General features: G+C 37.2%; 1 protein-coding gene across 1 annotated transcript; it reads left to right on the top strand.

Annotated features, from left to right (window-relative positions):
- Positions 1-2,617: 2,617 nt before the first annotated feature.
- Positions 2,618-11,499, top strand: LOC138316250 (peptidase inhibitor 16-like). The gene is made up of 6 exons (XM_069257863.1): positions 2,618-2,894; positions 3,584-3,710; positions 9,438-9,538; positions 10,233-10,342; positions 10,732-10,829; positions 11,339-11,499. The coding sequence occupies exons 1-5, from the start codon at positions 2,649-2,651 to the stop codon at positions 10,823-10,825; spliced, it is 678 nt and encodes a 225-aa protein (XP_069113964.1). The 5' UTR covers positions 2,618-2,648; the 3' UTR covers positions 10,826-10,829; positions 11,339-11,499.
- Positions 11,500-17,728: the final 6,229 nt, after the last annotated feature.

Below are 17,728 nucleotides of genomic sequence, written 5' to 3'. Positions count from 1 at the left end.
ATAAAAAGTAATAAAGCCTTAAAATAATGAATATGATAATACATGATCATTTCCATTGTATTATTTTATTTTCTAATAGTTATAGTAAATCTGTTGCCTCGGTTATCGCTGTCTTCCAAACCGAGAGAGTGCCATACGTTCGACCACTATATTTGAACATAAATGCTTGGAACATACCAAAAGGAAAATCAGAATGAAGTCAAGCTTTACTTTTGTGCAGTTTCTTCTCAGCCTAACCATTGAAATGCAAATGGAGTATTCTCTCTTTGAAAAACGATCTGTTGAAGGTTGTTCTTTCGATTTCATTTATCAGTGTTATATTAATATTTCGACTAGTTACTTTAAGCAATTTTGAATTTGAAATTAGTAATTAATTTCGAGCTGTCGTGTGACCAATATTCTTATATTATTCTTATAATCAGTCGTCAACGGTTTTCGGATCCAGCCCTTACATGCGTCATAAGGATAAACAAGCATTGTTTAAATTATACACCTGTATATACATAAAGAGTTGTTCCCCCTGATCATTGTTTGCTCTGTCAAGGACCTATACATAAACGTTTATTTGTTAAAAGACGTAGGCGGAAAGAGAACAAACAAAAATTGGTCATGATATTTTCCTTAATATGGATCAAAGACTTCATTATTGAAAGCTTGGAATGTGACGTGCATACGTTAAAACAGCCAAGATGAATGTTATGATATTTTAATAATAATGTAATAACACACCTTAGTTAGATAGATTGAGGTTTGAAGAGCGAGCTAAATATAACATAGATCAGACACCCATTTCTTTCTTTGATGACCCGAACATTAAAGGGTTTACTCGGTTTTTATCTATATTTTTAATATCAATATAATATTACACAATACAAAATTATTTTATTAAGTGTAACACACAATAAAATCACAATATAATACAGAACTATATGATATTTTTTAAAAAGATTTATGATGTCCAGCCAGACTTACGAGACACTAAAAATAGGAATAAGATTAGTACGCGATATTTTACATATTATTACAAAATACTTGAGTTTTGAGTTATCGTACTTTGTGTATAGATAGTGACCACCTATGATTCATCTTATATATTACTGTATAATGAAATTGTTAACATATTACAAAGTCATCAGTATACATGTGAAATTTAGGAGTATTTAATTCTGATAGCAGCAGAAAATAATTTGTCTGATATGAAACCAGCCTATGTAAATAGATTTGAACAGCTATTATACATATAAAAAACATTCATAAGGAAAATGAAAATCCTATTCTAACAGAATAATTACTTACGAAATGTATTAAAAGTAGTGCTAAAAATAAAAGAAATGAAAGAGAAACAATTTAATGTGAAATAGTTTATAGTTTTATTGTACCATTATCAATCTATACTGTCATGAGCGTACCCAGTGGGACTTAACGATGGATCTGTTACAAAATGTAAGAAAGATGTGTAAACACTATATTTGCCTCTTGCACCCATCAGGCTCATCAGCTAACCAAGCCTAATGTGAGCATGTGAGTTAATATAGAGCCAAAAATGGCCCAAATGTTACAAAAGCTATAAACCTTTGGTAAAATAAAAAATGGAGACTATTTCATAAAAGAAGTGATCTAATACATTGAAACTTTTAATCAATGGGAAGTATTCATGTAAAAAATCAGAATTTTAGTCATTTTGACTTCTTGGGATAAGCCAGTATCAATCTAGACATTACGTTGAATGATATAACACGTTAATAATTCTGACCAAGTTCAAATCATTTTTCTATAGAAATTAAATAAATAAGGATCACAAATATGTTTCCCAGGATATAAAATATAGTAAATTTGACCCCTCTTCCGGGGAACATATGAGATCCGAAGACCATTAAATTTACAATTTTTGTAAACAGCCTTAACACCTTTCAATCTATGTACATTAGTTGATTCCATCTAATCTGTGTGTTGAGAAGATTTTTGAAGATGTTGTCATTTTTTGACCCACCTTAATTTGTCTGTGGTGACCTAAAGACTCTGGAAAGAAAAAAACCAAGCATTATATTTAACTTTCAGACTTTATTTCACACTCTAGCAAATATTAAATTAAAAAAATGAGAAAATATCAATAATTCAAAATTAATGCAACAAATGGGAAAAATGTAATATAACACGGAAAACTTGATTGATACCTTAAGTAAAATACAACTCCAGATATCAGATAAAGTCTATTGACAAAATGGGTGTATTTTTTAAGACGTGTCAGCTAAACGATGTATACACCAAACACTTTGGAAATGCGCATGACGTATTGCCAATATGTAGGATTATTTACAAATCAATCTTAACATATCAAATGCCGGACAGTTAATTGGATTAACAAAAGGAAAGGAAACAGTACACCTTAAATGTTTATAAATGTGATTTTAAACGAAATTAGACGATTACAGATCAAAGAATCAAACATGTCACATACCAATATCAAAACTTCGGAAAAATAAACATAATTGAAAATTCAAATTATCGAATAATATCCTACGAGGCAGAGCAAATGTTGTTTAGATTCTTCAAACTTTATTAAACCTTGCGAAAAACCAACAGAGTTCAGTATATAAACAGGAAAAACACTGATGTGAACCAGTAGATTTCCGAGTCCTACCATAACTATGCAGATCTCTTTATTCCTTGTATGTGTTCTCTTAGCGGCGGCGTCGTCTGCTCCCGACGGTATCGTACTGAGAGAATTGGAGAAGGAGCTTGAAGAATCATTTCAGCTTGGAGGGGAGCTGCTCGTGGACAGGAAATCGACCGATAAGAATGGTTTGACTGAGGCAGAAAAAGACGACATCTTGGGCTACCACAATGACGTCAGATCAAATGTCGAGCCCAGTGCATCCAACATGCTGAAAATGGTAATTTCTTTATTTGTTTCTGTCATTTTTTTTTATAGGGTATAGATTCATACGCGCATGTAACTTTGTCTATATTTGTTAAGTAACTAGGAAAAGACTAATAAGTGCTATTTTATTTTCGGTCAACACGTATGCCTCTGAGAACTATTTTTTCCTTTAGTTCCGTTTGTATCCATTGCTCAATGTAAAAATTGTTTAAAAAGAGCTCCAATGTAAGTGATAATGGTATATTATTATTATTATTAGTTTGATGCCTTTGGTAAAACATTATCATGGGTTTTGATTAGGCGTATATATAACCTCTGCCTCTTAAACGTATGAGATGAAAATGCTAGATGCATTCTAAAGCTGTTATTCAGCTCATCCTTATGACACATAATCGCAGAAGATTTTGTTTGCGGTTTTATTTCTTCCAATTTCTGCACTAAACCCACCGTAAACAAATAGAGTCTATGTTATGTATATCCATATAAAACACGATAACGTTTAGAAATGTATACTCATGAAGTATAACAGTCTGTTGCTGTTGATACATGTAGCTGCTTTGACGAAATTTGCTTTGTTATGTTATTAAGAGATAACTACACACACTGGTTATTGACGATGATATACCATGTTTGAATGACGGTTACTTAACGTTGATCAAATTGCTTTTGTTCTAACACGGAATGTGTTAATACATTTTACAGAAATGGAGTGACGAATTGGCAACCATTGCCCAGGACTATGCTGACAAATGTATCTGGGGCCACAATGGCGAGAGATCCTCTGGGTCGTCGTTCTGGTATGTCGGCGAGAACATCTTCCTCTCCTCGTGTAAGTTTATGATTCATTTAAACATTGCCACAAACTTATGTTAGGCTTGTATAACCCGTAGAATTACAGACATACCACAGAAATCTGTAATATGAAAATCATACAGGAAAGAAAGTTATGAATTTTATTAGTAAATATTTACATTCGTTTGTCAACTTTACAATTTGGGTAGCGTCACGTTAAATAATAAACAAACTGAAGTGGAATTGATAGTGATGCAATAGACATCTAAAGCATAACCATTATGACGTCACTTACAACAACGTAGACACAACAATTAATCACCGTCAAAATTAATGTTCCATCATAAAAATTTAATCATATTTAAAATAGAGGATCTTACATGAGTGGTTATGTGATATGAAATATACAAAACGAGTTCAATAATTTGATATGCCACGAAAGGCTCGTGGCATATCAAATTATCTAACGAGTTTGATAAATTTCATATCGCATAATCACGAGTGTATGATTCTATTTATCACATAACTTTTAATAATAGAAATATAGTAAAAATTCTATATCAAACAGTAAAAATCTGGCTCGGATGTGATGTTTCCGTCTAATGAAAGAATAATGCGACGTCAGATATAGAATATGACGTCAAAACTACATGTGACGTCAAAATAGTGTTATTACACACATGACTGGACGGTTTTCGTGGTCTATTCTCAGGAACTTTATAACAGGGACTTCCAAAATGACGAATTGTGTAGATAATGTGTATTATGAAGTTAGTCTGCAAATGTCTGATATCTATATTGACAATACATTTTATAAAGATTGTTTAATGACCAGCAATTATCTGTCAATTAATTGCTGTATCTGAAATTTGAATAATTTTGCGGCGATTTCTAGATCAAAATTCAATCGAACTCGAAAATAAAACAGCATTACCTTTCGCAAGTCAGGTGATGAATGATAAACAATAATTAACAATAAACATTAGATAGCATTACAACACAAACCAGGTGATTAATGATTAACAATAATTAACAATAAACATTATATAACATTACAACACAAGTCAGGTGATTAATGATTAACAATAATTAACAATAAACATTATATAACATTACAACACAAGTCAGGTGATTAATGATTAACAATAATTAACATTAAACATTATATAGAATTACAACACAAGTCAGGTGATGAATGATTAACAATAATTAACAATAAACATTATATAGAATTACAACACAAACCAGGTGATGAATGATTAACAATAATTAACAATAAACATTATATAACATTACAACACAAACCAGGTGATGAATGATTAACAATAATTAACAATAAACATTATATAACATTACAACACAAACCAGGTGATGAATGATTAACAATAATTAACAATAAACATTATATAGAATTACAACACAAACCAGGTGATGAATGATTAACAATAATTAACAATAAACATTATATAGAATTACAACACAAACCAGGTGATGAATGATTAACAATAATTAACAATAAACATTATATAGAATTACAACACAAGTCAGGTGATTAATGATTAACAATAATTAACAATAAACATTATATAACATTACAACACAAACCAGGTGATGAATGATTAACAATAATTAACAATAAACATTATATAGAATTACAACACAAGTCAGGTGATGAATGATTAACAATAATTAACAATAAACATTATATAGAATTACAACACAAGTCAGGTGATTAATGATTAACAATAATTAACAATAAACATTATATAACATTACAACACAAGTCAGGTGATTAATGATTAACAATAATTAACAATAAACATTATATAACATTACAACACAAACCAGGTGATGAATGATTAACAATAATTAACATTAAACATTATATAGAATTACAACACAAACCAGGTGATGAATGATTAACAATAATTAACATTAAACATTATATAGAATTACAACACAAGTCAGGTGATTAATGATTAACAATAATTAACAATAAACATTATATAACATTACAACACAAACCAGGTGATGAATGATTAACAATAATTAACAATAAACATTATATAGAATTACAACACAAGTCAGGTGATGAATGATTAACAATAATTAACAATAAACATTATATAACATTACAACACAAGTCAGGTGATGAATGATTAACAATAATTAACATTAAACATTATATAACATTACAACACAAGTCAGGTGATGAATGATTAACAATAATTAACAATAAACATTATATAACATTACAACACAAGTCAGGTGATGAATGATTAACAATAATTAACAATAAACATTATATAGAATTACAACACAAACCAGGTGATGAATGATTAACAATAATTAACAATAAACATTATATAGAATTACAACACAAACCAGGTGATGAATGATTAACAATAATTAACAATAAACATTATATAGAATTACAACACAAACCAGGTGATGAATGATTAACAATAATTAACAATAAACATTATATAACATTACAACACAAGTCAGGTGATGAATGATTAACAATAATTAACAATAAACATTATATAGAATTACAACACAAACCAGGTGATGAATGATAAACAATAATTAACATTAAACATTATATAGCATTACAACACAAACCAGGTGATGAATGATTAACAATAATTAACAATAAACATTATATAGAATTACAACACAAACCAGGTGATGAATGATTAACAATAATTAACAATAAACATTATATAACATTACAACACAAACCAGGTGATGAATGATTAACAATAATTAACAATAAACATTATATAACATTACAACACAAGTCAGGTGATGAATGATTAACAATAATTAACAATAAACATTATATAGAATTACAACACAAACCAGGTGATGAATGATTAACAATAATTAACAATAAACATTATATAGAATTACAACACAAACCAGGTGATGAATGATTAACAATAATTAACATTAAACATTATATAGAATTACAACACAAAGGTGATGGTGATGAATGATTAACAATAATTAACAATAAACATTATATAGAATTACAACACAAACCAGGTGATGAATGATTAACAATAATTAACATTAAACATTATATAGAATTACAACACAAACCAGGTGATGAATGATTAACAATAATTAACATTAAACATTATATAGAATTACAACACAAACCAGGTGATGAATGATTAACAATAATTAACAATTAAACATTATATAGAATTACAACACAAACCAGGTGATGAATGATTAACAATAATTAACATTAAACATTATATAACATTACAACACAAACCAGGTGATGAATGATTAACAATAATTAACATTAAACATTATATAGAATTACAACACAAACCAGGTGATGAATGATTAACAATAATTAACAATAAACATTATATAGAATTACAACACAAGTCCAGGTGATGAATGAATGATTAACAATAATTAACAATAAACATTATATAGAATTACAACACAAACCAGGTGATGAATGATTAACAATAATTAACAATAAACATTATATAACATTACAACACAAACCAGGTGATGAATGATTAACAATAATTAACAATAAACATTATATACATTACAACACAAACCAGGTGATGACATGATTAACAATAATTAACAATAAAATATTATATAACATTATACATTACAACAAACCAGGTGATGAATGATTAACAATAATTAACAATAAACATTATATAACATTACAACACAAACCAGGTGATGAATGATTAACAATAATTAACAATAAACATTATATAGCATTACAACACAAACCAGGTGATGAATGATTAACAATAATTAACAATAAACATTATATAACATTACAACACAACAGGTGATGAATGATTAACAATAATTAACAATAAACATTATATAACATTACAACACAAGTCAGGTGATGAATGATTAACAATAATTAACAATAAACATTATATAACATTACAACACAAACCAGGTGATGAATGATTAACAATAATTAACAATAAACATTATATAGATTACAACACAAACCAGGTGATGAATGATTAACAATAATTAACAATAAACATTATATAGAATTACAACACAAACCAGGTGATGAATGATTAACAATAATTAACAATAAACATTATATAACATTACAACACAAACCAGGTGATGAATGATTAACAATAATTAACATTAAACATTATATAGAATTACAACACAAACCAGGTGATGAATGATTAACAATAATTAACATTAAACATTATATAGAATTACAACACAAACCAGGTGATGAATGATTAACAATAATTAACATTAAACATTATATAGAATTACAACACAAGTCAGGTGATGAATGATTAACAATAATAATAACAATAAACATTATATAACATTACAACACAAACCAGGTGATGAATGATTAACAATAATTAACAATAAACATTATATAGAATTACAACACAAACCAGGTGATGAATGATTAACAATAATTAACAATTAAACATTATATAGAATTACAACACAAGTCAGGTGATGAATGATTAACAATAATTAACAATAAACATTATATAACATTACAACACAAGTCAGGTGATGAATGATTAACAATAATTAACAATAAACATTATATAGAATTACAACACAAGTCAGGTGATGAATGATTAACAATAATTAACAATAAACATTATATAGAATTACAACACAAACCAGGTGATGAATGATTAACAATAATTAACATAATTAATAGCATTAAACACAACAGGTGATGAATGATTAACAATAATTAACAATAAACATTATATAGAATTACAACACAAACCAGGTGATGAATGATTAACAATAATTAACATTAAACATTATATAGAATTACAACACAAGTCAGGTGATGAATGATTAACAATAATTAACATTAAACATTATATAACATTACAACACAAGTCAGGTGATGAATGATTAACAATAATTAACATTAAACATTATATAGAATTACAACACAAACCAGGTGATGAATGATTAACAATAATTAACAATAAACATTATATAGAATTACAACACAAACCAGGTGATGAATGATTAACAATAATTAACAATAAACATTATATAGAATTACAACACAAACCAGGTGATGAATGATTAACAATAATTAACATTAAACATTATATAGAATTACAACACAAACCAGGTGATGAATGATTAACAATAATTAACAATAAACATTATATAGAATTACAACACAAACCAGGTGATGAATGATTAACAATAATTAACATTAAACATTATATAGAATTACAACACAAACCAGGTGATGAATGATTAACAATAATTAACATTAAACATTATATAGAATTACAACACAAACCAGGTGATGAATGATTAACAATAATTAACAATAAACATTATATAAATTTAAAAATAAACATTATATAGAATTACAACACAAACCAGGTGATGAATGATTAACAATAATTAACATTAAACATTATATAGAATTACAACACAAACCAGGTGATGAATGATAAACAATAATTAACTATAAACATTATATAAATTTCAACACAATTCAGGTGATGAATGATTAACAATAATTACAACACAAATGCTTTACCAAAAAAGACTAAATTCATTTTGTGTGAAAAAGCTAACAAGATAATTTGTATCTGAATGTTTTTGAAGAACTGTTTATGGCGTGGTTTTTCACGCTTTACCGGAGGTTGAATGCAGACCTGAATGACCCAATAATTTTAAATGAGTTAAGAAGTTACTGACTTTAGTTTTTTGTGTTTTCGTAAAGACTACAATGGGAAGTACACTGTAGACCGGTGGGCCAGCGAGGAGTCGGACTACACCTATTCCTCTAACAGCTGTAGCGGTGTGTGTGGTCACTATACACAGGTCAGTCTAATTGTCTTTATCATGATACAAACATTGTCATTAACACCATTATTTGTCGCTAGGTTTAAACGTATCTAAGGCAATTTAAATGGCAAGAAATTGTTGATTATAATCCAGTCCTAAAAATAATTTTATATAACACCACCCATATATTGTTAAATTCATGTTAAATCATATGCATGTCGATGTCACTAAAACATCATGGCTGCTATCGTTAATACAAAACACAAAATTTCAATTTAACGAAACGCATAATGGAAATGAGGCTTACTTCGTTCCGCTTGTTTTGCGTACACATTTAGATAACTCCTAAATTTCATAAAACCTCAATATTCCTATTAAAATTAGAAATGGCGGTCAATACAAGTGAAAATACGGCGAATGTTATAAGAAATGCATTTATCATAGCTTCTTGGACTAATTTGTTGGAAATGTCTTGCAAATATGTGTTATGATATATAAATCCAAAAAGGTAGGTGACAACATATGATTTTTTAAAATGACTTTTGATACATTTTACATCATTTCGATCAGCTGTGGCCCAGCAACATGAATCAATGGCCGTGCTCGTTAGAGGTCACACGACGCAATGTTTAAAAAGTATCTCGTCGTGTTAACCTCTTATATTGTTGGAGTAGTCATGACAACGATAATTCTGACCACTAACTTTTTTATGATTTCTGCTTCATTACAGGTAGCCTGGGCATCGTCCGAGTATTTGGGATGTGGTGCTAAGAAGTGCAGTTCCCTGGAGGGTCTGAGCTGGAGCAATGCCGTGATTGTCGTCTGTAACTATGGAAATGGGTAGGCCAGCATTTCCTCCCTGGTTTCATGATCAGTAACAATGCTATAATAGAGGTCTGTTATATATTGTCATTGTCTGTGTGATATTGGTTTGGTTCTGTTTATACTTTCTCTATTGTTAAGTTGTACATAAGTAGATATATATCAGTTTGATACGGTTTTGTTATTTCATGACAAGTGTTCATGAATCTGATTTGCTCTTGGTTCCAACTACCACAGTTTGTTCGATACACATTCATATAGTCAAATACATCTACCCTATAAAGCGAATTTGGTTGCACCTCATGTTTTTATAAATATACAGAGCTGCCATATCAAAGTGTTGCGTAACTACTACTTACGCATTAGCAAGATATGAACCCTTTATATATCCATCTTTATTCCTACAGGGGGAACTTCCGAGGTTATCGCCCATACAACGAGGGCACTTCGTGTTCTCAATGCCCATCAGGAACTACATGTGAAAACGGACTATGTGCCTAAACTGGTAAGTGTTGTAGATATTCATCCTCCATACTCAAGAACAAATGTGTAAGGACGCCTAATTAGAGAGACATTTTTATTGTATTTATTTGATTGATGTTATTGTATTACTATTATCATAGTAGACATGTACATTACGTCTACATTATTGTCACACTGCGACAGACGGCATTATTTTCAAATGTCACTGTATCATTTAATACTACAGCAAAAGTAGAAATGCCATTGTTGTTTTAATATTTCATAAACATTTTCTTTCTCCTAGAGAAATATATATAAAGCAATAAATTTGTCTATTCACTTGTCATCTGTAAATTGCATTATAAGAAATGCTGTTGGTTATCGACAATGTTTTTGACACAAATACTGTCGTTTTGTTTCTATTTTTATCATATGCATATATTTTGGATAAGTTTTATCAATAATTGTTCATAGTGAATTGTTATAACTGTCTTTTCAACGGTCGTAGCAATGCTATTGATACATTTTTAAATACATTCTTTTTTATTTCAGAAACCTCCGGAAACCCATTATATATTACCAACCTAATAAATCTTTTGTCTGTTTTTAACTGGAAACGCTACCGTTCACTAAAGTATTTTTTTCTGAATGATTCTTGTTTCATTTATATGTATTTCTATCTAATGAAAATTAAATGATTTTCCCTAACAGATTATTGGTCGTTTTTTATTTACTCTACATACTCTTAATCCACTTATTTTCGCGGTGTTTTCATTTTGCGTACACAACAACGATTTCAGTGCGATTTAAAGTCACACGGCTCCATTACTTTTTCACACCACCGCGAAAATAATGTGTATGCGGTATAAAGGGGTTAAGCAGTGGATACAAAAACATATTCAATGTAGCGCTACATGTAGATTATGTCTGTAGCCAATTGCGTTCATACCACCTTTAATGCAATCAAACGTCGTTCAATCCATATGTTTACATATTTTGTCTAATTTTGCATGTTCGTCGTGACATTTAAAATGATATTGGTTGCTAGGTGGGGGTAGCTTCAGTATTCAAGATTCAGTAGACCGAATACATGGTTTTGATTTGAAATATGAAAATAATAACTTTCAGATGTGTAAGAAATTTCAAAATTTGATCATATATCAATAATGTCCATTCCGAAAGATATATTGGAATTTGGCTCCTATCCCCTTTAAACTTATCTAGTTTAATAGCACCTGAAGGCATATTAGAAACAAATTGCATACTGGTCGCTGGATCTGTCTCCTAGTTTGGTCCCTCCTCAGAGTAGAAGGAGTTGGTGTTGTCTGGGAGGATCCTACGTGGTCCCTCCTCAGAGTAGTAGGAGTTGGTGTTGTCTGGGAGGATCCTACGTGGTCCCTCCTCAGAGTAGTAGGAGTTGGTGTTGTCTGGGAGGATCCTACGTGGTCCCTCCTCAGAGTAGTAGGAGTTGGTGTTGTCTGGGAGGATCCTACGTGGTCCCTCCTCAGAGTAGTAGGAGTTGGTGTTGTCTGGGAGGATCCTACGTGGTCCCTCCTCAGAGTAGTAGGAGTTGGTGTTGTCTGGGAGGATCCTACGTGGTCCCTCCTCAGAGTAGTAGGAGTTGGTGTTGTCTGGGAGGATCCTACGTGGTCCCTCCTCAGAGTAGTAGGAGTTGGTGTTTGTGGGAGGATCCTACGTGGTCCCTCCTCAGAGTAGTAGGAGTTGGTGTTGTCTGGGAGGATCCTACGTGGTCCCTCCTCAGAGTAGTAGGAGTTGGTGTTGTCTGGGAGGATCCTACGTGGTCCCTCCTCAGAGTAGTAGGAGTTGGTGTTGTCTGGGAGGATCCTACGTGGTCCCTCCTCAGAGTAGTAGGAGTTGGTGTTGTCTGGGAGGATCCTACGTGGTCCCTCCTCAGAGTAGTAGAGATTGTGTTGTCTGGGAGGATCCTACGTGGTCCCTCCTCAGATTAGTAGGGATTGTGTTGTCTGGGAGGATCCTACGTGGTCCCTCCTCAGAGTAGTAGGAGTTGGTGTTGTCTGGGAGGATCCTACGTGGTCCCTCCTCAGAGTAGTAGGAGTTGGTGTTGTCTGGGAGGATCCTACGTGGTCCCTCCTCAGAGTAGTAGGAGTTGGTGTTGTCTGGGAGGATCCTACGTGGTCCCCCTCCTCAGAGTAGTAGGAGTTGGTGTTGTCTGGGAGGATCCTACGTGGTCCCTCCTCAGAGTAGTAGGAGTTGGTGTTGTCTGGGAGGATCCTACGTGGTCCCTCCTCAGAGTAGTAGGAGTTGGTGTTGTCTGGGAGGATCCTACGTGGTCCCTCCTCAGATTAGTAGGGATTGTGTTGTCTGGGAGGATCCTACGTGGTCCCTCCTCAGAGTAGTAGGAGTTGGTGTTGTCTGGGAGGATCCTACGTGGTCCCTCCTCAGAGTAGTAGGAGTAGGAGTTGTAGTGATTGTGTTGTCTGGGAGGATCCTACGTGGTCCCTCCTCAGAGTAGTAGGAGTTGGTGTTGTCTGGGAGGATCCTACGTGGTCCCTCCTCAGAGTAGTAGGAGTTGGTGTTGTCTGGGAGGATCCTACGTGGTCCCTCCTCAGAGTAGTAGGAGTTGTTGTGTTGTCTGGGAGGATCCTACGTGGTCCCTCCTCAGAGTAGTAGGAGTTGTGTTGTTGTCTGGGAGGATCCTACGTGGTCCCTCCTCAGAGTAGTAGGAGTTGGTGTTGTCTGGGAGGATCCTACGTGGTCCCTCCTCAGAGTAGTAGGAGTTGGTGTTGTCTGGGAGGATCCTACGTGGTCCCTCCTCAGAGTAGTAGGAGTTGGTGTTGTCTGGGAGGATCCTACGTGGTCCCTCCTCAGAGTAGTAGGAGTTGGTGTTGTCTGGGAGGATCCTCGTGGTCCCTCCTCAGAGTAGTAGGAGTTGGTGTTGTCTGGGAGGATCCTACGTGGTCCCTCCTCAGAGTAGTAGGAGTTGTGTTGTCTGGGAGGATCCTACGTGGTCCCTCCTCAGAGTAGTAGGAGTTGTGTTGTCTGGGAGGATCCTACGTGGTCCCTCCTCAGAGTAGTAGGAGTTGGTGTTGTCTGGGAGGATCCTACGTGGTCCCTCCTCAGAGTAGTAGGAGTGGTTGTGTTGTCTGGGAGGATCCTACGTGGTCCCTCCTCAGAGTAGTAGGAGTTGGTGTTGTCTGGGAGGATCCTACGTGGTCCCTCCTCAGAGTAGTAGGAGTTGGTGTTGTCTGGGAGGATCCTACGTGGTCCCTCCTCAGAGTAGTAGGAGTTGGTGTTGTCTGGGAGGATCCTACGTGGTCCCTCCTCAGAGTAGTAGGAGTTGGTGTTGTCTGGGAGGATCCTACGTGGTCCCTCCTCAGAGTAGTAGGAGTTGGTGTTGTCTGGGAGGATCCTACGTGGTCCCTCCTCAGAGTAGTAGGAGTTGGTGTTGTCTGGGAGGATCCTACGTGGTCCCTCCTCAGAGTAGTAGGAGTTGGTGTTGTCTGGGAGGATCCTACGTGGTCCCTCCTCAGAGTAGTAGGAGTTGGTGTTGTCTGGGAGGATCCTACGTGGTCCCTCCTCAGAGTAGTAGGAGTTGGTGTTGTCTGGGAGGATCCTACGTGGTCCCTCCTCAGAGTAGTAGGAGTTGGTGTTGTCTGGGAGGATCCTACGTGGTCCCTCCTCAGAGTAGTAGGAGTTGGTGTTGTCTGGGAGGATCCTACGTGGTCCCTCCTCAGAGTAGTAGGAGTTGGTGTTGTCTGGGAGGATCCTACGTGGTCCCTCCTCAGAGTAGTAGGAGTTGGTGTTGTCTGGGAGGATCCTACGTGGTCCCTCCTCAGAGTAGTAGGAGTTGGTGTTGTCTGGGAGGATCCTACGTGGTCCCTCCTCAGAGTAGTAGGAGTTGTGTTTGTCTGGGAGGATCCTACGTGGTCCCTCCTCAGAGTAGTAGGGAGTTGGTGTTGTCTGGGAGGATCCTACGTGGTCCCTCCTCAGAGTAGTAGGAGTTGGTGTTGTCTGGGAGGATCCTACGTGGTCCCTCCTCAGAGTAGTAGGAGTTGGTGTTGTCTGGGAGGATCCTACGTGGTCCCTCCTCAGAGTAGTAGGAGTTGGTGTTGTCTGGGAGGATCCTACGTGGTCCCTCCTCAGAGTAGTAGGAGTTGGTGTTGTCTGGGAGGATCCTACGTGGTCCCTCCTCAGAGTAGTAGGAGTTGGTGTTGTCTGGGAGGATCCTACGTGGTCCCTCCTCAGAGTAGTAGGAGTTGGTGTTGTCTGGGAGGATCCTACGTGGTCCCTCCTCAGAGTAGTAGGAGTTGGTGTTGTCTGGGAGGATCCTACGTGGTCCCTCCTCAGAGTAGTAGGAGTTGGTGTTGTCTGGGAGGATCCTACGTGGTCCCTCCTCAGATTAGTAGGGATTGTGTTGTCTGGGAGGATCCTACGTGGTCCCTCCTCAGATTAGTAGAGGAGTTGGTGTTGTCTGGGAGGATCCTACGTGGTCCCTCCTCAGAGTAGTAGGAGTTGGTTGTGTTCTAGGATCCTACGTGGTCCCTCCTCAGAGTAGTAGGAGTTGGTGTTGTCTGGGAGGATCCTACGTGGTCCCTCCTCAGAGTAGTAGGAGTTGGTGTTGTCTGGGAGGATCCTACGTGGTCCCTCCTCAGAGTAGTAGGAGTTGGTGTTGTCTGGGAGGATCCTACGTGGTCCCTCCTCAGAGTAGTAGGAGTTGGTGTTGTCTGGGAGGATCCTACGTGGTCCCTCCTCAGAGTAGTAGGAGTTGGTTTGTGTCTGGGAGGATCCTACGTGGTCCCTCCTCAGAGTAGTAGGAGTTGGTGTTGTCTGGGAGGATCCTACGTGGTCCCTCCTCAGAGTAGTAGGAGTTGGTGTTGTCTGGGAGGATCCTACGTGGTCCCTCCTCAGAGTAGAAGGAGTTGGTGTTGTCTGGGAGGATCCTACGTGGTCCCTCCTCAGAGTAGTAGGAGTTGGTGTTGTCTGGGAGGATCCTACGTGGTCCCTCCTCAGAGTAGAAGGAGTTGGTGTTGTTGTCGTCTGGGAGGATCCTACGTGGTCCCTCCTCAGAGTAGAATGAGTTGTTGTTGTTGTCTGGGAGGATCCTACGTGGTCCCTCCTCAGAGTAGTAGGAGTTGTTGTTGTCTGGGAGGATCCTACGTGGTCCCTCCTCAGAGTAGTAGGGATTGTGTTGTCTGGGAGGATCCTACGTGGTCCCTCCTCAGAGTAGTAGGAGTTGGTGTTGTCTGGGAGGATCCTACGTGGTCCCTCCTCAGAGTAGTAGGAGTTGGTGTTGTCTGGGAGGATCCTACGTGGTCCCTCCTCAGAGTAGTAGGAGTTGGTGTTGTCTGGGAGGATCCTACGTGGTCCCTCCTCAGAGTAGTAGGAGTTGGTGTTGTCTGGGAGGATCCTGGGAGGGTCCCTCCTCAGAGTAATAAGGAGTTGGTGTTGTCTGGGGATCCTACGTGGTCCCTCCTCAGAGTAGTAGGAGTTGGTGTTGTCTGGAGGATCCTACGTGGTCCCTCCTCAGAGTAGTAGGAGTTGGTGTTGTCTAGGAGGATCCTACGTGGTCCCTCCTCAGAGTAGTAGGAGTTGGTGTTGTCTGGGAGGATCCTACGTGGTCCCTCCTCAGAGTAGTAGGGATTGTGTTGTCTGGGAGGATCCTACGTGGTCCCTCCTCAGAGTAGTAGGATGGTGTTGTCTGGGAGGATCCTACGTGGTCCCTCCTCAGAGTAGTAGGAGTTGGTGTTGTCTGGGAGGATCCTACGTGGTCCCTCCTCAGAGTAGTAGGAGTTGGTGTTGTCTGGGAGGATCCTACGTGGTCCCTCCTCAGAGTAGTAGGAGTTGTTGTTGTCTGGGAGGATCCTACGTGGTCCCTCCTCAGAGTAGTAGGGATTGTGTTGTCTGGGAGGATCCTACGTGGTCCCTCCTCAGAGTAGTAGGAGTTGGTGTTGTCTGGGAGGATCCTACGTGGTCCCTCCTCAGAGTAGTAGGAGTTGGTGTTGTCTGGGAGGATCCTACGTGGTCCCTCCTCAGAGTAGTAGGAGTTGGTGTTGTCTGGGAGGATCCTACGTGGTCCCTCCTCAGAGTAGTAGGAGTTGGTGTTGTCTGGGAGGATCCTACGTGGTCCCTCCTCAGATTAGTAGGGATTGTGTTGTCTGGGAGGATCCTACGTGGTCCCTCCTCAGAGTAGTAGGAGTTGGTGTTGTCTGGGAGGATCCTACGTGGTCCCTCCTCAGAGTAGTAGGAGTTGGTGTTGTCTGGGAGGATCCTACGTGGTCCCTCCTCAGAGTAGTAGGAGTTGGTGTTGTCTGGGAGGATCCTACGTGGTCCCTCCTCAGAGTAGTAGGAGTTGGTGTTGTCTGGGAGGATCCTACGTGGTCCCTCCTCAGAGTAGTAGGGAGTTGTGTGTTGTCTGGGAGGATCCTACGTGGTCCCTCCTCAGAGTAGTAGGAGTTGGTGTTGTCTGGGAGGATCCTACGTGGTCCCTCCTCAGAGTAGTAGGGATTGTGTTGTCTGGGAGGATCCTACGTGGTCCTTCCCCTCAGAGTAGTAGGAGTTGGTGTTGTCTGGGAGGATCCTACGTGGTCCCTCCTCAGAGTAGTAGGGATTGTGTTGTCTGGGAGGATCCTACGTGGTCCCTCCTCAGATTAGTAGGGATTGTGTTGTCTGGGAGGATCCTACGTGGTCCCTCCTCAGAGTAGTAGGAGTTGGTGTTGTCTGGGAGGATCCTACGTGGTCCCTCCTCAGAGTAGTAGGAGTTGGTGTTGTCTGGGAGGATCCTACGTGGTCCCTCCTCAGAGTAGTAGGAGTTGGTGTTGTCTGGGAGGATCCTACGTGGTCCCTCCTCAGAGTAGTAGGAGTTGGTGTTGTCTGGGAGGATCCTACGTGGTCCCTCCTCAGAGTAGTAGGAGTTGGTGTTGTCTGGGAGGATCCTACGTGGTCCCTCCTCAGAGTAGTAGG

Source organism: Argopecten irradians, chromosome 2 (assembly GCF_041381155.1).
Source record: "Argopecten irradians isolate NY chromosome 2, Ai_NY, whole genome shotgun sequence".
NCBI lineage: Eukaryota > Metazoa > Mollusca > Bivalvia > Pectinida > Pectinidae > Argopecten > Argopecten irradians.
This window is presented reverse-complemented; position numbering and strand designations above follow the sequence as displayed.

What these genes read in the sequence shown, in the direction of transcription:
- LOC138316250 (XM_069257863.1), top strand. Translation starts at nt 2,649, where the DNA reads ATGCAGATCTCTTTATTCCTTGTATGTGTTCTCTTAGCGGCGGCGTCG. An exon ending in CATCCAACATGCTGAAAATG is followed by an intron (nt 2,895 to 3,583) that starts GTAATTTCTTTA and finishes TACATTTTACAG; the next exon opens with AAATGGAGTGACGAATTGGC. An exon ending in GTCTGTAACTATGGAAATGG is followed by an intron (nt 10,343 to 10,731) that starts GTAGGCCAGCAT and finishes TTATTCCTACAG; the next exon opens with GGGGAACTTCCGAGGTTATC.